Source organism: Drosophila teissieri, chromosome X (assembly GCF_016746235.2).
Source record: "Drosophila teissieri strain GT53w chromosome X, Prin_Dtei_1.1, whole genome shotgun sequence".
In the NCBI taxonomy this organism is placed as follows: Eukaryota; Metazoa; Arthropoda; class Insecta; order Diptera; family Drosophilidae; genus Drosophila; species Drosophila teissieri.
Window position 1 is genome coordinate 6036370 of NC_053034.1, and position 18037 is coordinate 6054406.

General features: G+C 44.3%; 1 protein-coding gene across 17 annotated transcripts in view; it reads left to right on the plus strand.

The window, feature by feature from the left end:
* Nucleotides 1-8800: 8800 nt before the first annotated feature.
* Nucleotides 8801-18037, plus strand: part of LOC122623255 (basement membrane-specific heparan sulfate proteoglycan core protein) — a 76205-nt gene continuing 66968 nt past the window's right edge. For all 17 annotated transcript variants that reach the window (XM_043802282.1, XM_043802284.1, XM_043802300.1 and 14 more), the window contains exons 1-2: nucleotides 8801-8870; nucleotides 9514-9817. In XM_043802282.1, coding sequence (XP_043658217.1) covers nucleotides 9665-9817 — 153 coding nt within the window. In that variant the 5' untranslated portion in view covers nucleotides 8801-8870; nucleotides 9514-9664. The remainder of the gene's footprint in view (nucleotides 8871-9513; nucleotides 9818-18037) is intronic.

Sequence of the window (18037 nt, forward strand, 5' to 3'; positions counted from 1 at the left end):
GCCCGGGTTGTCTGCCTGTGAATTTCGAATTCCCATGACATTCGTTCACCGGACAATCTCTGCTCCGTAATGATGATTGACGTGGCAAACGAGTCGGTGGAGAGTCGTGAGGAGAGTGTGACAACGAATGATGGATGCCCTGCAAAGGATTTATGGCCCGGACGCGTCCAGCTGAATGGATTTATTAGGCGCCAAAGTGTAGGCCACTCATGCCCGAGGCGCTGAGAAGTAGGCAACACTTGGCGCTGCCATACAGTTGCGCTCAAAATAGGGGAAAATACCAGACATGCAGCTTGACCAAGAACTTGAGTCGCATCCTATGGGGAGGCAGCTGCAACCTGCTACACGCTGCATACTGCATGCTGCATGCAACTGATGCCTCTGGCGGAGCACGTGACCAGTTCGGGGAAAGCGGCCCATATGACGCGCTATATATAGGCATATATACATATGTGTGCGCCCCGAATCGCTGTCACCAGCAAAAAGCAAGGCGACTCGCCCACGTCAACGCACCGCGGCAGCAACTGTTGCAGGCAACATTTAGCGGCACAGCAGCAGCAACAGCAGCAGCAGCAACAGCAGCAGCAGCAACAGCAGCAGCAGCAGCAGCAGCAGCAACAACGACGTCAACATTGGCCTAGTCACGTTTTGATTTGCTCCTCATTCGTTGATGCCCGCTCCTTTCATTCCTTCGTATCATTTGGAATGTGTCGCCTTTGTTCAAAGTTGCGAGTGTGTGGGGGGTGTGTGTATGTGTGGTATGTATGTAGGGCCTGTGCGGTCTACAGGGTAATCGGGCTGCGACTCCTGCAATAGGAGCAGCCCTAGTACTTGCTTTTCAATTTGCACTGGACAAACGAAAAGATGCACAAGGCGCTGGAGAAAAATTGTGGGAAAACTGTGCCAACATCGGCCGGCTGTGTTTAATTATAGTCACTGACTAGCGGGATGAATGACTGACTGACTGACTGACTGACTGACTGACCGACTGACTGACTGACTGACTGACTGACTGACTGACTGACTGACTGACCCACTTTGCATGTAATGCGGTCAAATGCAACGCTTGTGCTGCTCACGTTCATAAATCAAATGCCGCCCCACACACACACACACAATCGCATATGGACACTGCCGTTTGTTTGAGCCAAACAAAAGTGCAAAAGTGTGCAGAATTCATAAATCAGGCAACGGCACTCGAAGGGCCAGCAGCAGCAGCAGCAGATGTTTACCCGGCTCAGATGAAGTTTATTTTGCGAGATCGTAAATAGGACAAAGTATGGCAAATCGATAGGAGGCAGCAGCACTGTTGTTAAATGCAATCAAATTTGTTTTGGGGCTGCTAGTTTTTGAAAGGCATCTCGAAATACTAGGCGCTTGCGAACTGTCCCTGAACTCCGGCACCTAAGCTTCCGATTAGGCGTCTAATCTGTAGCGCAATGCCCGCCAAAACGGTAATCTTACTACGGAATGGGATTTGCGGAATGAACTTGGCACGTCCGACGATCAAGCGGCGTTGACAGGCGACCGGCGACTGGGGGCGAAATCGGAACTGCAACTTGTCTCGAGTATCAGCCACCAGCTATTTACTATATTTACTGTATTAAATGAGCTATAAGCTATAAGCTGGCTGTTTGCTACATACATGCAGTCTCATAATGAGCGGCAAAGGCGGCTGTCAAAGGCGGGCATCATATGGGGCAAGGCAGTGGGGCAGGGTGGCAAAGGGGCAGGGGAAACAAGGGGAACAATGCTAATGGGCACAAAAGATGCAACAAATGCGGAATTTAAAACAACAGCGGCCACACCTGCGCGAGTGCAATATAAATTTAAATGTGCGGCAGCAACACACCTGCAGAAAGCCCAGCTCTCCAGTTCTGCCACAAAATGTGGCATGTAACCGTTTTCCTAATGGCACAAAAGTAGCTGGCACTTGGATAACAATTAACGGCAATAGTTAAGGATGCAACCGGCACTAGGAGCATCAGCACTAGGAGTATGTGGCAGTGGCTTTTAGTATAAGCCTTCAGTAGCACCTGCAACGTAAATATTTGAATGTGAAACGCCTGCAACAGGTGGCAAGTGCTGGCACAAAGGGCCACCGCAACGGCAAAAATGTTGAACCACTTGCAACAGCGAAAGGAACGACAACTGCCATTGGTTTTATGAGCAACCAATTCGAAGCGAAAACAAAGGCCGCAAAAAAAATATACGAGTACATATAAACCGACACAAAGCCACCGCAACAACACTGTATCAAATTATAGAATATATAAGTAGATATATAGCATGGTATAGAAGGTATATGTATCTGGGGGGAATAAAGCGGCATTGCTCGTGCAACTTGTGTTCCCCGGAATTCCGCAGTATGCGCAGGCATATAAATTAAGGCAAATGAGAAGAGCGGAACGTAGAAATTAAATAAACATCGGGAGAAATGCGAAAATGTCAAAGGAAAATTGCCGCGATCTCTGGGCGCTGGAAAACAGAACTTGAAAATACCCTAGCCAACAAAATTATGATTATATAGTTTCAAATTGCGAGTCAGCCAAGATCATCAAGTTTGTAATAAATCCACGATCTTCATTTGGTAAAAAGTATAAAGTATAGAGTACGATACGAAAAATGGGGCGACTTAATTTGACATTTAATTTTTGCAATCTTGGTGATGGATTTCGTCGCCAAGACGAAGAAAATGCCAGTACTGCACTGGGTGGGTGGTGCAGGGTGGAAAGTGGGGAGGGGGGCACAGAAACAAAAGGCAAAAGCGCAGCTGATGACATCCCCCTACTTGCGTCGCCCCCCTACACCCCCCTCAGCAGTCGACTGGAAAACTAAAGTAACGTTGTTGTTATTTTGAATGGAGCAAAACGCTTGCGTGCATTATAATAATCAGAATCTCTTGTCTTCCTTTGGCCTGTCAACGCAGTTATCATCTCCATCGCACACTGGCAGAAATTAATTGATATGTTACGTTCTCTCTCTATATATATATATTCAGAATTTACAGATGTCGCAGATCTTCGCTTGTATATAGTTGCACTGTTGCGATTCCCGAGTTGGCATTATTTTGTTGCGCTCTTTTGCATTGCGACCATCTTTCGCAGAGCTTTATGCAGATTTGAATTTTTAAGTGCCACTCGTCGTCACCTGTACGAGTGGAATTTTCAGGGGGATTTTCCGGGCAGGAGTGCCGTGCCGCAGGTGGCAGAATGCCCCTATTTCGGTACCCTCCCCTCCCCTCTCCCCTCCCCGTGTGCCACGTTTTGTTTGCCTTGAATGCTTCCCTTTTGTCCATTTGAAAGGAAAATAAAAGGAAGAAATAACGAAAATACGAAGAAAAACTTGTGCAAATGAAGCGTTAAATTGACTGAGTGCTGAAGGCGAGGCAGGGAAAATTCGTCCTGCAACTAAATAGGTTGGCAAAATGAAAAAAGTGGAATAAAAAAGAAAAAAAAGTAAACTTGCTGCACAGCTTGCCATTGACGTCTTTAATTGATCGGAACTCGAATGCTGAATGCAATTGCTTTATAGTTTTACAGTCTCGGCGGGCATCGCGAATATTTACCTATTTGACATCAGTTCAAAGTTTCGTCTTCGTCTTTGAGTGGGTAGTGGGTACATAGAATACTAATATTTAGTATGCATTTGGTTTTCTTACATCTGTCCAGGGCCATCTGGCCATTTGAGTTGCCGAAAATTCGATCATATTCCACGGAATATTCAGCCGGAACTTTCTCAGCCCCTTTGCCATTTCGCCACTTTTATGCTTAACGAGTGCTCAGTGCTTTGAGGTACCCATTAACTGGAATTTTTAAGGGGTATCAGAAATTCTTCACTTGAGTTGGTGTTTGATATTGATGCATTCTTATGTTTTTTTAGCTTGCACTTTATTGCAAACATGTTTTTCAAGTTACCGATGCTTGTGCCAAGCAACTCTGCTAGTGGCATCTAAGGGGTATGCAAAGTGCTTCGATTTTGCGTGAAAGTCTTTGCCGTTCTGACTTGTAGGCCATATACGTTTTTTTATGACTGTCAGTTGTGCCGCGTTTGGCAACAAAATTTGTTTAAACGAAGCGCCGGCAGGGAGAAAAATCAATTTTTTATTGCCCTGTTGCTTCAGTTGGCTGCTGCGTTGGTTTTGTTTAGATTTTAGCCAGATTTATTAGCAGGCAGCAAAGAGCAGCGCTTTTTTGTTCGGCGCTCGGCGTTTTATTACTGCTGCTGGCTCAGGCAAAGTTGACAAGTGCCACAGTGTGCACACAGAAAAAAATCGGTATCAACTATGGGGAATTTCAACAAAAAGTCTCGATTGCTTATCAATGAAGTTTGCAAATGCTTAAAAGCGATGCTTGAATATGAATGAAGTTTCCAAATGTTTATAGGTAGCAATTAGGAGTTGATTTTGAAATATGATTCAGTGTGCCTAGGTAACTCCGATTGTTTTTAGTGTTGGGAACAATGAATGGTGCTGCGGACTGGGGGCGTGGCCCAGGTGCCCAGTGCAAGAATCTATTTGCCTTTTGATTGCCTTTTAATTACCGAGCAGCAAATAAACATAAACAATGGCGTTTGGCGAAAAATAGGAGATCTGTATTTAGCCGGCGAAGAAGAGCACATGCATATAAAACGAAACGAAACGAAAACAGACCTAAAAATATTAATGATTAAGCTCGGCCAGCAAGCGGGTGAAAAAAAGAAGAGCAACGGCCTTCTTTGTCTTTGTTTATCTCGTTCTCTATCTTTTTTATCTTTTCTATCTTTATCTTTTATCTGTTCGGGGGGTGGTGGGAGTGAGTGTTGTAGCTCGAAGTTGGGGTATTAATTGAATCCAATTCATTGGCAATGCCTTTGTAAATCTAAAGTTGGCAGCAAGTTGGCAGTAGGAATGTTTCCATTCAGATGGGAACTAAACCCCTAAAGCCCCTAAAAACAAAACCGGGGCTAATAAATTAATCACTTAAGTGGTGCTGCCAACTGCCGAACGCCTTTGATGGCAAATCCGACGTCTTCCATGGTTTATTATTAGATCGGAACTACGACCAGTTGGCCAGGTGACCGGCGCTCAGCGGATCAGGGATCGGGATTATTACCACCTGCAGACTGGTAGGACGTCGGAAGGATGGAGGGGATGGAAGTGACCATGAATTTCCTTTCCAATGGCTGAGTTTTGGGGAGCCAAATCATTTCGGGACAACGTTTAATTGCTGAATAGATTGCTCGCCCCTCACGGCACCGACACACTGACTGACTGACTGACTGACTGACTGACTGACTTTTTGTGTTATCTGCAAATCCTACCTTGGCTTTTAACTTTCGCCGCCGACCTTTTCGCAGCCTTGCGCCTTTCCCGCCCATCCCCTCCTCCCCCCAAAATCGCACAGAAGGAGGTCAATTTAATTAATGTGAAATGCGAAATGCGAATTGAAACGAAATTAAATTTCAATACCACAAAGTAACTTCAGATGCGTATTGATGAGCAAGCCGAGCGCTGGCTCAATTAAGCTAAGAGCTTCAGCCAAAGGTCTGGCCAAAAACTTAGTGAAAGCCGGCCAAACAATTAGCAACAACCGCCTTAGTAACACAGCACACTCACAGACGAGATGATGTGAGTCCTTTTCCGCTGGTCCGCAGGACACTCACACCGTCTCCCCGAGAATTACACAACAATCGGGTTGAAATTATGGGGGATGCCAGCTGCTTCCCCCAGTCTAACACCCAAGGTTGGCTCCACCTTATGCAAACTGCAGTTTTCAACTTGTTACCTGCCACTTGTTGGGCTTTCTGGAAGTGGTAGTGGTGAGGGGTGGGGGGTGGGGAGGAAAACTGTTCGCGTAACCGACTTTCCTTGAAATTGGTTTAAACGCATCCAACGTCTGTCGATTTTGCGAGCGGGGAAGCTTGTTGATTGGCAAAGATAGCTTCGCACTGCCCTCGAACTTGGGCTATATGTCAGTTGCAGGTGCTCCCACTGGCCAGAAACAATGAAAATAAACTAAACACATCTATGGATTCATAGTTTTAAACACACGTAATACTGCCAACCAATCATTTGCCAGTCACTGTCACTAGATGTTAAATGCCCCTGAATGGCAGCGTTCTCGATTTGCACAAAGGAATCCTTGGAATGTCGCTTATACGCCACGTTGAACAAAACTTCATCGGCAACACGGGGCGTATGAGTTATATCTGCAAGCTTTACTCCAAGATAGCTGCCCAATAAGCTGTTTTCCCAGATATTTACACTTTTGCTGCTTCACTGGTGTTTGGCTTTCTTCTCCTCTATCATAGAAAATAATTAAACAAGGGTGAAGGCTATTTTTACCTGGGATAAGAATAGAACGCAGCGCTGTGGCTTGAAATTATGCGCGGCAACAATTAGTTTTCAATTACGAAATGCCGTTCTAGTCTAATTCACTACCACATTCTAGCCACCCTTTTACTTTACGTATGAAAAAGCCAACAAGTTGCCATTGCGAAACACGTGACTGGGCCGGAAAATGGGGAAGGCGAGTATTTAGCGTAAAAGTCGGTAACGGAAACCAAAAATGTGCTTGGAAAATGTAAAAGTGAGTGCAAAAACGAGGGCGGAATCTGAATGGGATGGGAATGGGATCTGCATCCTTGTCAAAGGGATAAATGGAAACTGACCCTTCAGTCTATTATTAAGCTCTTCAGAAACAGTGATTTTGTGGATTGTCCTTGTGGCCACATATGACTAAACCAGCTCTCTTTTTTACTTTTCTACTTTTTTTACTGACAATGAATCCGACAAGTTGTTGAGATTATGGAAGTCGACTTTTTCATTATCACCTTTTGTAGTTGAGAGCCGCCACTTAATCTGTGATTAATTAAAGACGACATATGGTTTTCTAATCGCATTTGATTCAGTTTTGGTGACTATTCGTATATTATTTAGCAAACGTATTCTTTTGGTGGCAAAAGCTTGGGGAAAACTTGGGAAAACGACATTTGTTGACTTGGCTAAAAGCTCTCGTGCAGCGACTCTCAAACTGTAGCTAGCTTTCGATTCTAAATGTGGCTAACAGCATTGTGTACTCACCACTCGACTGTGGTGTGTTCGGCAAATTAAAAATATATATATTTTTTTTTTCTTTGAGGTTTTCTCACCGTTGATAACCTTTTTGGTTACGAACTTAATTTGATAATTCTAATTATTTCAGCTCTTGCTCTAATTTAGTTTTGAACTTTTGACTCCCAAAACTATATATAATTCTCCAGAGTGCACACATGTTTATATATTAAATGATTGCAGCACTCGAAAAAATAAGTGCTACGAAAGTCGTACTGAAGGCATTATATTCATATTTATATATAATATTTGTTTAGAGAAGTTGAAGTAAAGTTCGTGCACTTTTATACTCAATTGCGTAAAATTCTCCTTATCTCTGAAAGTAATTTTTCAATTTAAAACGTAAACAAAGCTCTCTATTTAGCACATATTTATGTGCCCATGTAGCCAGTTTCTCCAAGTGTATCCAGACCATTGCCAATCTTTTGAACGGCGTATTCAACCATTTTCTGCGTGTATTTTTAGTGTCTTTTCTTATCTGCGAACGGAAGCTGTGTGGCCCCTTGCGAGAGGGTAGACTATTCAAATGTTTTACATTAGGAATTAGCATTTAGGCAAAAAAGGGGCGGAATGGGGAGACGAACCTGGGGAGCCTGGGGAATGGGCCAATTACTCCTGGAGATGGGGGCATAAAAAATCGCAACGTGTCCATTGGTCCTCCATGTGGGGCGTTGGCATCCAAGTCCGGTAATTCATCCTCACGCATGCGTCATTTTCGGATGTCATTGGGTCAGGCGCCAATGGGAAGCCGCCTTTTTTGGGGGTGGCGGTGGGGGGCGATGTGGGCTGAAGGTCACGGATTGTGACCGGTCTAGCCCATGACCTATGGCCAGTTCACAACCGACTTAACCGCCAAAGCCGCCGAGTCCTCAATGTTAACACTACATGAATGTCCTGCCAAACTGTTATTGGGTTGAATATCTAAATAGTGCTTCCGTTCAATTTTAGCCCAGTGACCGTACATTTCAAATGATTTGCTCATATGCGTGCGATGCAGCAAAAATTGGTCTTAATAAAAAAAGTCAGAGGATCAGAGAGAAGTTTTCTTTCATAAGGCGTCTCTTTCTGTTAAAGTGTGGGTTTTAAAATACCCTAAAAAGCATTTCATTTGACTCACATTTTTTCCAGTGTCAAATTCAAAGAACTTCCAGGTAAAAGTGCGAGGAGAGCGCTGCTTTTCGTGGGAGTGTGAGTGGGATAATTTGCAAACCGGCTGCCGCAGCTAAAACGAAAGGTGAAAAGAGAGCAAGGAGCAACGGTTTTCACTTGTTTATCACTTGACCCAGAGAGCGAGAGGCGTCCAGGGGCGGGTGCTGAGTGAACATTTTGGGGGGTTTACTATCCAAGTAATGCGATAGTTACTCACTTTTATCTTTACGGCTGCATTAAATGCTGCGGTCAGCCGTCTGGCTGAATGGCGACTACGCTCCGCGAATAAGGATGGTCAGGGAGAGCGAGAGGAGAGAGAGAGAGAGCAGGCGCGGCTAACTCTGCGTAAGCGGACACCCACGCATGTGAGCGAGAGGGCTAGATGAAGAGGGAGACTGAGTGAGAGAGGAAGAGGGAGAGCGGTGCATCGACGCAACAGGCTTGCAATGGCCATTAAGCGCCGTTAAACAATAACAAGAGCACGCAAATCGCTTCGGCTCCGTCGCGCTTTCGGCCTTCGTGCGTCTTCGGGCGACGCCGGCAGAGCAGAGGCAGCGATGGGAATCGCAGCAACGGTTCTTAGACATTAGGTTGCGCGCCATCGTTCCAGGCGGTCGCACATTCCACGGTGTGCTGTCCCTTCTGTTTTCTGTGTGACTCTGATTCTCTTGTGGAGCGATTGCCTTTTTTTTTTTGAGTGCTCTCACATCCTCGAAGTGCCGAAATTTTTGAAAATCCCTGACAAGATATCCTGGTGATATCGGTTCAACGTTTAAACAAAAACCCAAGCCCTGCTCCTTTTCCTCTTTTTTTTAAATTAGTTTAAATTAACTAGTGTGATCTCAAAAAGGAACCCACACTCGCAACAAAAAGTGTCCCTCGCGTGTGAAACGAAACTAAAGAAACGAGAAACAAGAAAAAAAAACAAATAAAGCAAAAAGGCGAAAAGGCGGAAAAGCGAACAGAAAGAGGGGAAACAAACATCGGCTTGGCCAGGAGTGAACAGATGATCAAAGGGGATCGTTCGGATTTTTCGAGGAAACTTCTGAAACATAACGGTTTCGGGTTTTTCTTTTGGATTCGGTTTCACTGAAGCCAACACTTTTTGCTGATGTGTTCACCGATTTGTTTCCCCTTTTTCCGTGCGCTGAGAAAAAAATCCCCAGAAACATAATATCAGGATGCTCTCTGTCTCCCTGTCTCTGTCTCACGCTTAATTTAATTGTCGCTCAATTGCGAATTAATGTCGGGGGCTTTTTTTCTCCGTGCAGTGCCATAGCCGTAACCAAAACCTGCCAGCCGTTCAAAGCCAAACTCAAAAAAAAAAAATAAAAAACGAACCGAAACTGCCTTCACAAAGTACCTAAAGCCAATCTAAATAGCTGCCAAAAGAAACCAAAACCGCCGTTCCCCGGAAAATAGATGATGGGATCGCCGGGATCCCAAGCGTCCGCGATCGCGACCTCGGTCGGAATCAGAAGCGGGCGGAGAGGTCAAGCGGGGTCGCTGCTCCTACGCCTCCTTGCCGTGACCTTCGTCCTTGCCGCCTGCCACGCCCCGCTGACAAATGCCAAGGTGAGTTCACTCGATCCTCTTGCATTTCATTACATTACTATTTTACTATTTGAGGCCCAGCAATGCAGTCATTATGCACGTTATTAGTTATTAGTTCTATTTGGTGACCGTATCTACCCATTCACATGACATTTATTCACATTACCATTGCCATCAGCTGATCCCACATCCAATCGGGGATCGCTAACCCAATGATCTCTTATTTCGGATGACACAACTCCGGCCTGCGACGAACTTGAACTATTTAGCATGACACACATTTCGTTTTCCCAATAGAGAGACAGCAACTTAACGAGCGCCCAGTGATTAGCATAAAAATGCACATACGAGTATTGGATGCCCCGGGGGTATTTATAGTAAGTGGTTTGGAAAATAGATTTCCCCCCCACTCCGTCATTAAATTCGGAAGTGAGACCTGCTCCGGCGCTCTGTTAAGACAATGTTAAGGACCGGATTTGGAGTTGAGCAGAGGCCAAAAAAATAGATCACCAAGTCCATTCGGGCTGGGGTCATCAGCGGGGTTATCACTCTCTCGAACAACAGACGCTGAATTCATTTCTTTTTCCAAATTCGGACCGAGTTCAGCTGTGGCTTTTGAATGATGCTTTTGTGTTCGGACGTCTTTGCCAATTATTATGAGAAGTCGATTGTTCCAGTTCCAAATTCTATCCTTGTGTATGTAGGAGGCGTCGGTGTGTGTGCCTGTATGTGTGTGTGTGTGTGCGTATTTTCCACCATAATGAGCGGCGATGATAGCGCGTTATCAGCGTGTTAATGACATGTTGCCCACAGACGTTTGCTTGCAATGAAATAATTTCTTTAATTAACATTTCAAATCGCTGAACGTTTCGAACGTTTGTTTGTGAATAAAGAGGTCCCATTCCCGATCTCTCGATGGCTTTGTGGACGGACGGACGGACGGAGGGCAGTACCTGCTGGACAATTCTTGTGGGGCTGTGCTCCATTTCGTCGAGCGACGCGTCGGTTTCCCTTCGATTTGTTTTGCTGCAGCGCTCACACTTTTTATCACATCGGAAGTTGCGTAAATGAGGCCAAATTCGAACACATGTACACATGCATACGTCTATGTCGCCTGCTCAGGCTTATCTGTGGCACTGGGACTGGGAATGGAAACGGGAAAGGAAAAGGGGAAGGGGCAGGGGAATGGGAGCCACACTTCGAAGAAGGAACCACTGCAAATCGGACTGCAAACGAGGTCACTGCTGCTGCAGCTCGATAGCTCCATCCTCCGCTTTTGCCCATCCGGCGTATGCGTATTGCAGCCGGTCGGTCATCGCATATTGCGCATACGATCAGGTGGCACGGCCTCTTGGCGGCGATAGATATCGTTTATCTTGGGCTTTATCCGCTTCCAAGTTGATAGCTGAACTTGAAGGAGGCACAAATATTACTTGCCAATAATCGTTATGTCATCATTCCTTCCTCCATTTCAAGCCTATAAATGCACAAGAGGTACTTATTTTTGGCAAATGTGCAACTTGCCACAGATTAACAGCATATTCTCCATATGGCATTGCTTCCGTTTAAACTGATACTCGCCTGGCAACCAAAGCGAATGGAGTTGTTGTGTTTACATCGCACAGATGGGTAATGGGCCCCATTCGATGGCCCTTTTCCGGCCTTACAAGGGTAGCCGATCCCCCTTCGTGGCTCTTTGGCCTGTATCGCTCATCATCTCGCCGCGATGTGTGCCCCGATATCTGTCAAACAAACTGTCAAAATATTTGCATCATCAACAACAACTGCAAAGCAAATAAGATGAAAAATTAAAGCACCCAAGCCCCGGCATAAACGGCAGCCAGCACAACAGATGAGAAAATATCATTTCGCAGCTTTTTCGACTTGGCCGTATATCGTTTTGGTTTGGTTTCTTTTTCAGCTTTTGGGATTATGTTTTCTTTGTTTTTCATTGGTCTGAAGATGCGTTCGTTGGCACATTCCCTTCGGTTCAGTTCGTTCTCCTTGTTTTCAGTTTTCTGGTTTTCTGGTTTTCGGTTTTTCAGTTTTTCTGTTTTTCTTGTTTTCGTGGCTTCACGGTTTCTGTTTCTGTTTCTGTTTCGATTGTTTGTTTGTGCAACATATGGACACAAGATGTTGTACCCCCGTTCACACATGTGACCGGGACCGGCTGCTTGTGTATCTGCCTTCTGCGATTCTGGCCTTATTGAATCACTGGCAAATGGCCTTTAAGGTGAAATGTTGTGAGATCAGCGGATTTGAATATTAACTAATACTTGCAATTAAGTTTCATTTGCAGCGGAACATATGTAACATTTGAATATACCCCATCCTCTTTTTCCTGTGTACCGAAAACATTCGCACAGCGATCACATGCAGTTTCGCGGGAAGAGTCATGCGAGCATTTGTTTAAATATTACGCTGCGGCTGCCTAACGCATACTGCCCCTTCCCCTTCCCCTGCCCCTTCTCCAACCACCACCCCCCCACACACTTGAGCTCAAGTTCAGACATTGACCAAGGGGCGGGGACCCGATAAGGGGGCGGGGGCGGGGCCGCGGGCAGGGACAACTGGCACACTTAAAACTGTTTATGCGAGATGTTGCGAGGTGCGAGTGAAGTGTCTGGCTCGCTTTTCCCTTCCTATTTGTGGTACTGTATCTGAAATGCTGAAATGTTGAAAAGCTGAAATGCTGATTGGCGATATCGCCGAGTGTGTTAGCTTTGTCAAATGGGCATTGCCGGCAAGGCAAGGCAAGGCTTCCATTACCATTAGTCACTGGGGCAGCCGCATTTGACCTGGTCGGGATTCTAAGATGCCCACTTTCGTGCCACTTGCATGCGATCCGGCGATTCATTTTCTGCGGATCCGGAATACAGAATACGGAATCTATTTTCCCTGGCTGACGTATGCATTTTTCAGTAAGAAAAGAGCTAGCTGGTGGAATCTGGGAGTCAATGGGGAGATGCTGGCTATATGAGGCAAGCATTTAAAAATAGATGGCGACAAGATACCAGAGACGAAAGTTTTCGATTCGAGGCGTAGCATTAAAGTTGGGAGGTCGGAGTGGCTAAATCGCCTAATACCCTATACTGCAACGCGTCAAAATAAAGCATAGAAACAATGTAGATAAGCCGAATTTCGATCTTGAGCAATGCATTTAGATTAGGTTTGATTGCATATTTGCCACTGAAGTACGTTGCAAAGAAGAGCTGATGATTAATAACTGAAAATCAAAACCCTTTGTACGTTACACCTGATACACGTGTTCTTAAGAGTTCATTCCACCCTCGAATATTTCGCTATATTGCGAGCGGCAAAAATGTGAACAGGGATCCATTGAGGTATTTGGCACATAGACTAAACATTGAAAAACAACTCCAACTGAAAGTGTAGGGTAAACCCATTTCTCAGCCTGACTTTTCATTTCTCACTTCGCAGTCGCCAACCAACCAACTATTGTAATTTAATATTTGCATGGCGCGTCTGTGGGGGCACAAGTATACTATATATATACATACGTACATGTATATATGTACATATGTATATATGAGTTCCGCGGCATATGAGCAATTATTGTTTGGCTATTGCATTGCGCAAATTTTGAAAATAGAAAAAAGCGGCACCCATTAACAGCGTTTCTAGGATGGGGGAAATTCCTAAACTGTCGCAATTTGCCTTCTCAGTTATTGCAAAATGCAGGAGGCCGTGTGGGTGGACATATATGCATATACTCGTACATATATATATAGATTTATATATCGTGTCATCATCCCCATTCCAATCCCATCCCACCGAACATAAGACATACCAAATGTAAGGAAACATTGTTCACGCAAATGCCGCCATAAAGTGTGTTTGGAAACTGCATTTTAATTTCCCATTTAAGCGCAAAAGTGATTATAGTCTAGAATATTGCCAAGAATCGCCAGGAATCGAAGATGATGATCCCATCGCGAAACTTAGTATGCAAGGCAATCGGCTTTTTTTTGGGTAGGTCTCATTCGAAATTCAAGGCGTCGCAGGGCCCATCGATAAAGGTAATTCAAGCGATAGAGATTCTAAGATTATTCGACTTTGATTTAGATAACCCGTCAAGCTGAATTTGCAAAGGATGCAAATGCTTTTTTATTACACTGCACGAAAGCGATTGAAGTGAACTGATCACGTTCGAATTCCATTTCATTTTATATGGCCCATGAGCAGTTATAAATATGTATATTTTCAGAATGCATCCTTTGCAAATTGTCAAGTGTTTTGAAACACCCTTTAAAACTCTAAAAATCGATCTTTAAGTTGTGTTAATCTTTGTCGCTTGAAAGTCTCTGATTGATAGTCAAAATTGGATACACATTTTCGACGATGGCACAAAACGGGTTTAAGCCAAAGGGGCGAATTAATGGGTGAAACTTTGATACTTTGAAACTTTGAGTTCGTAGTCAAACGATGGATGAGTTTAATCGGCCGAAATGTTAGGGGCGTTTTTTTCAATTGACGGAATTGACTGCCAATTATAGATCGATCGAGATGGCGACTTCTTTGCGTCCTAATCGTTAATCACAATCAGTGCGGCGGAAATTGGGATGGGCTGTGGAAAATAAAAAATAGAAATACAAATAAAAATATTAAAACATGAAATATCGACGATGCGGGTGACATCAGCTTCTGTTCAGCAATCTTCTGTTCATTAATCTTAAACGCTTTTTCATTTCGGGGGAAATTAAAAATGCCTCACAGCATTTGCCGCAGATCGCGAGTATCCATGTGGCGTCTCCCCAATTTTGATGCCAATGGAGTTGCATCATCATCATCATCGTCATGATTCGGAGCATGACGAAGTCGAGGGAAAACGATGATAAATAAAAAGGAGGCGCCCATTTCAATGGAAATCCACCACATCATTTCAATTTGTATTAATTGCTGCTTGCTGCTCAGGCCTAAATGCCCGAATGCCCAAATGCCCAAATGGCGAAATAAATTTAACAATCAATTCCGACTGGGGGCCATTGGCCCAGTGGCTGTCAAACTGCGCCCAAGTCGCCGCGCCAATTAATTAGTAAACAAAGCATAAGAGCAGCAATCAAACAAGCCAAAAAATGATGCATAATTATGCAAATTCGTTAATTTGCCATTGCCTTACGCGACTTGCATATATTTATGCTTTAATAAGCCCGCAAACACTTTGATTTTCAACTCGATTCGCTTCGATTTGGCATCCATTTGAATCTCTATCGTTTTCCATACGGTTGTCATGGCTTCTGCTGCTGCGAGTATAAGCAACTTTTTCTGTGACTATCAAAGTTCGACTTGGACTTGGGCAAACAAAATAATTCCAATATCAGCGATAAGCTACTTAATTAATAACGGATTTGACATAAATAAATAAAATACTATGCCAGCATTGAGTCTGATTCAAATTAATCATGCGAAGACAGCAATTAAATAAAGTACATTACGGTAATTAACAAAACTATAGATTAAAGCATCAAAATGAAAGAGATCGATGTCACAAAAAAACACGGTAGCAATTTAACCAAACCCAATTATGAACTAGCGGACCAAATAGTGCTTCGAAAGATTGCAGATGAATGAAATCGATTTAAAAGATAGTTTTGTTAGCCGAATCAGTAGAGTAAAAGCACCAAAAGCAATTAAAGCGTGTTCGCACTTCGAGGTGCCAACTACTGGGCCACATAAAATATTTATATATTTCGGCGTGTCAGCAGCTCCTCTATTGATACTTCGACACGGAGAACAAAAGGCGCGGGGTTCGCAGCTAATTGCCGCCAAAAGCAGCCAATGGAGCAGTCAATTAAAGAAAATGTTACCCACACACAAAGTCGGTGGGCTGTGTAAGCCCCGAGTATCTGGAAGAAACCGCAGACCGGCCAGATAAGATATAGGAGGCCCTCGTACATAGGTGGCATAGTTTTCGATGCTCGGGCTCTTGCCGAGTTGATAAGGTGTCAACTGACTGATAGTGCGACCAGGTTAAGGCATCGGATCGGATCGGACGGGATCGTATATAGTATATAGTACATATGTATGTGTACATATGTGTTTCTGTAGTGGCTGTCAAACTGCCAGCACTCGTGCGCTGATGAATCTTAATTTAATGCATATGCGGCTGACATTTGCATGACCAAATTCGTGTGAGATCGTCACTATAAGCAAACTGGTTTTTTGATTTTGATTTTTTTCGGTTTTTTCTTCGGCTTGCTCGCTCTGTCTCTGTCCGCAGAAGCTGCCACAGTTTATGATTATTTTATTTGTGGCCAGAACTAGTTGCCTTATCAACGCCATTAGCAAGACCTTTCGGCCGTTTCGGCTCCAATATCGAAACATTATGTCTGACTAAGACCACAAATATTCGGCCACATTCTACGATCCAATCCGATCCGATTCCATTACCATCCAATTCAGTTTTCCGTGGCCAGCAAAAAGTCGTCCCATGCTGGAAACTCTTTTTGGCCCGATCAGCGCTTTCATAAGCGCAAGTTCATTAGCTTCTGTGAAGCGTGTTGAATGTCTGTCTAGGTGATCAGCTGATACTATATACTATATACACAAATCAGATTTCAGCAATGTGTCGGCCAAAAGTAGGCGAAAGTTCGCCCGAATTTGGGGAACTGATAATGAGGGATCGGAACTTGAGTTGCTTGTGAATGAATGATATCACTGCTAGAAAAAAAGCAGAACAGGTGTATACACTTTGGATTGGATTACACATTTTAGCACATTGTCCACTTTATGACACACCACACATTAGTGCAGCTAAACCCTTTGTTTCAAAAACGAAAACAACGAGTTCCCCGATCATCAGCGGCGATTATGCGCTGTTATTGATTTATGCATTAATAATTCAATTAAGAAGCCGCCTCGCTGTCTCTTTTACAGGTATGCATAGTACGAGTATGTGACGATTTCGTTGAATTTGCAAACCGAAATCTATTTCCATTCGATTCGATTCGATTCGAGATCTGAAAGCGACGACGAGCCAAACAGACTGCTTGACGCTGGGGAGATACCCAGCCCGCCCCTAGATACCCCTATACGTATACCCCGAATCGATCCAGCCATTTCTGGCGATCTCTAAATGAGACCCATTAGCTGTCAAAAGACAAATATTTGTCGCTGTCACCGGGCAACAACAGCGTTGACTCTTTGACCAAAAGCCAAACTTGATTTATTTCCTGTTTCTGTGTGTGCGTGTGTTGCTCCTATTGAAATGAAACGTGCCGCCAAAGTAGAGAAATAAAAAAAACATAGAAATAGCCACAAACGAAAACAAAAAACAAGTATGAACTTCAGACGTTCAACGATTTCTATTTCATTTTTTGTTTTTTTTTTTGGGCTGAAACAGTAAAAAAAGCAACAGCAGCAACTTGACCTTGAAGTTCCAAGCTGACATCCCACAAACATTGGTCACAAATTCGGGTGGCACCAAGATGGGCAGCTGGTAGATAAGTTCGGCCAACTGCAAGATGGCCAAATGAACTGTGGACAGATGTTGAACTAGCAGAATAGACGGGTGGACATTATAGATGTGCTAAAAAGTAAGACTTGTAGCGCACATGCTAATCACCAGTCACTCGCTGACATCTAACCCCGAGTTACAGTCAATCCCAGATGTTTAAGGCAACTACCTAATTACACCCGAGCAATTTCTGAGAAATGTGCATAAAAAGCACATATGTATCATGTATTATGTATTTCGCCATAACTTGTTGCTCATCGTGCTTTTGGAGACTGGCAAATTGTTTTTCTCTGGGTCATAGAACCTGCCAAATGGCTGATGTTAATGGTCTAGGATGGTACATTGTGCGAGCGGCCTTCCAAGTGACAGGGCGGGGCTCTCAGTTGTGTAAAAGCCCCACACCTTGGACCTCCATCGGCAGTTTGACAGCCATTGATGTGTTGTCAGTTGGGGAGCTGTGGATATGGGAAGCTGTGGATCTGGGGAGGAGGTCGTGCGAGGACTGAGGCTGTTGTTCAGCTTGAGACCCAGTTATGATGGATGGATGTCTTTGGGGGCTATGCCCATGTAGGTGCAGCTTACGCTAATGCAGTTCAAGTGTTGGAATCATAGAAGAAATAACTTTTCTGTTTTGCTGCCGCGGAAAATGTGCAGCAATGCGCGTCGAGTCCGCACACAGTCACCCCCGCCTCCCCCCTCCTCGAAATAGTGTCCCCCCTCATCTACCCGCCCGAGAAGAGAAGAAATCAACAAGCCGCAAGTCA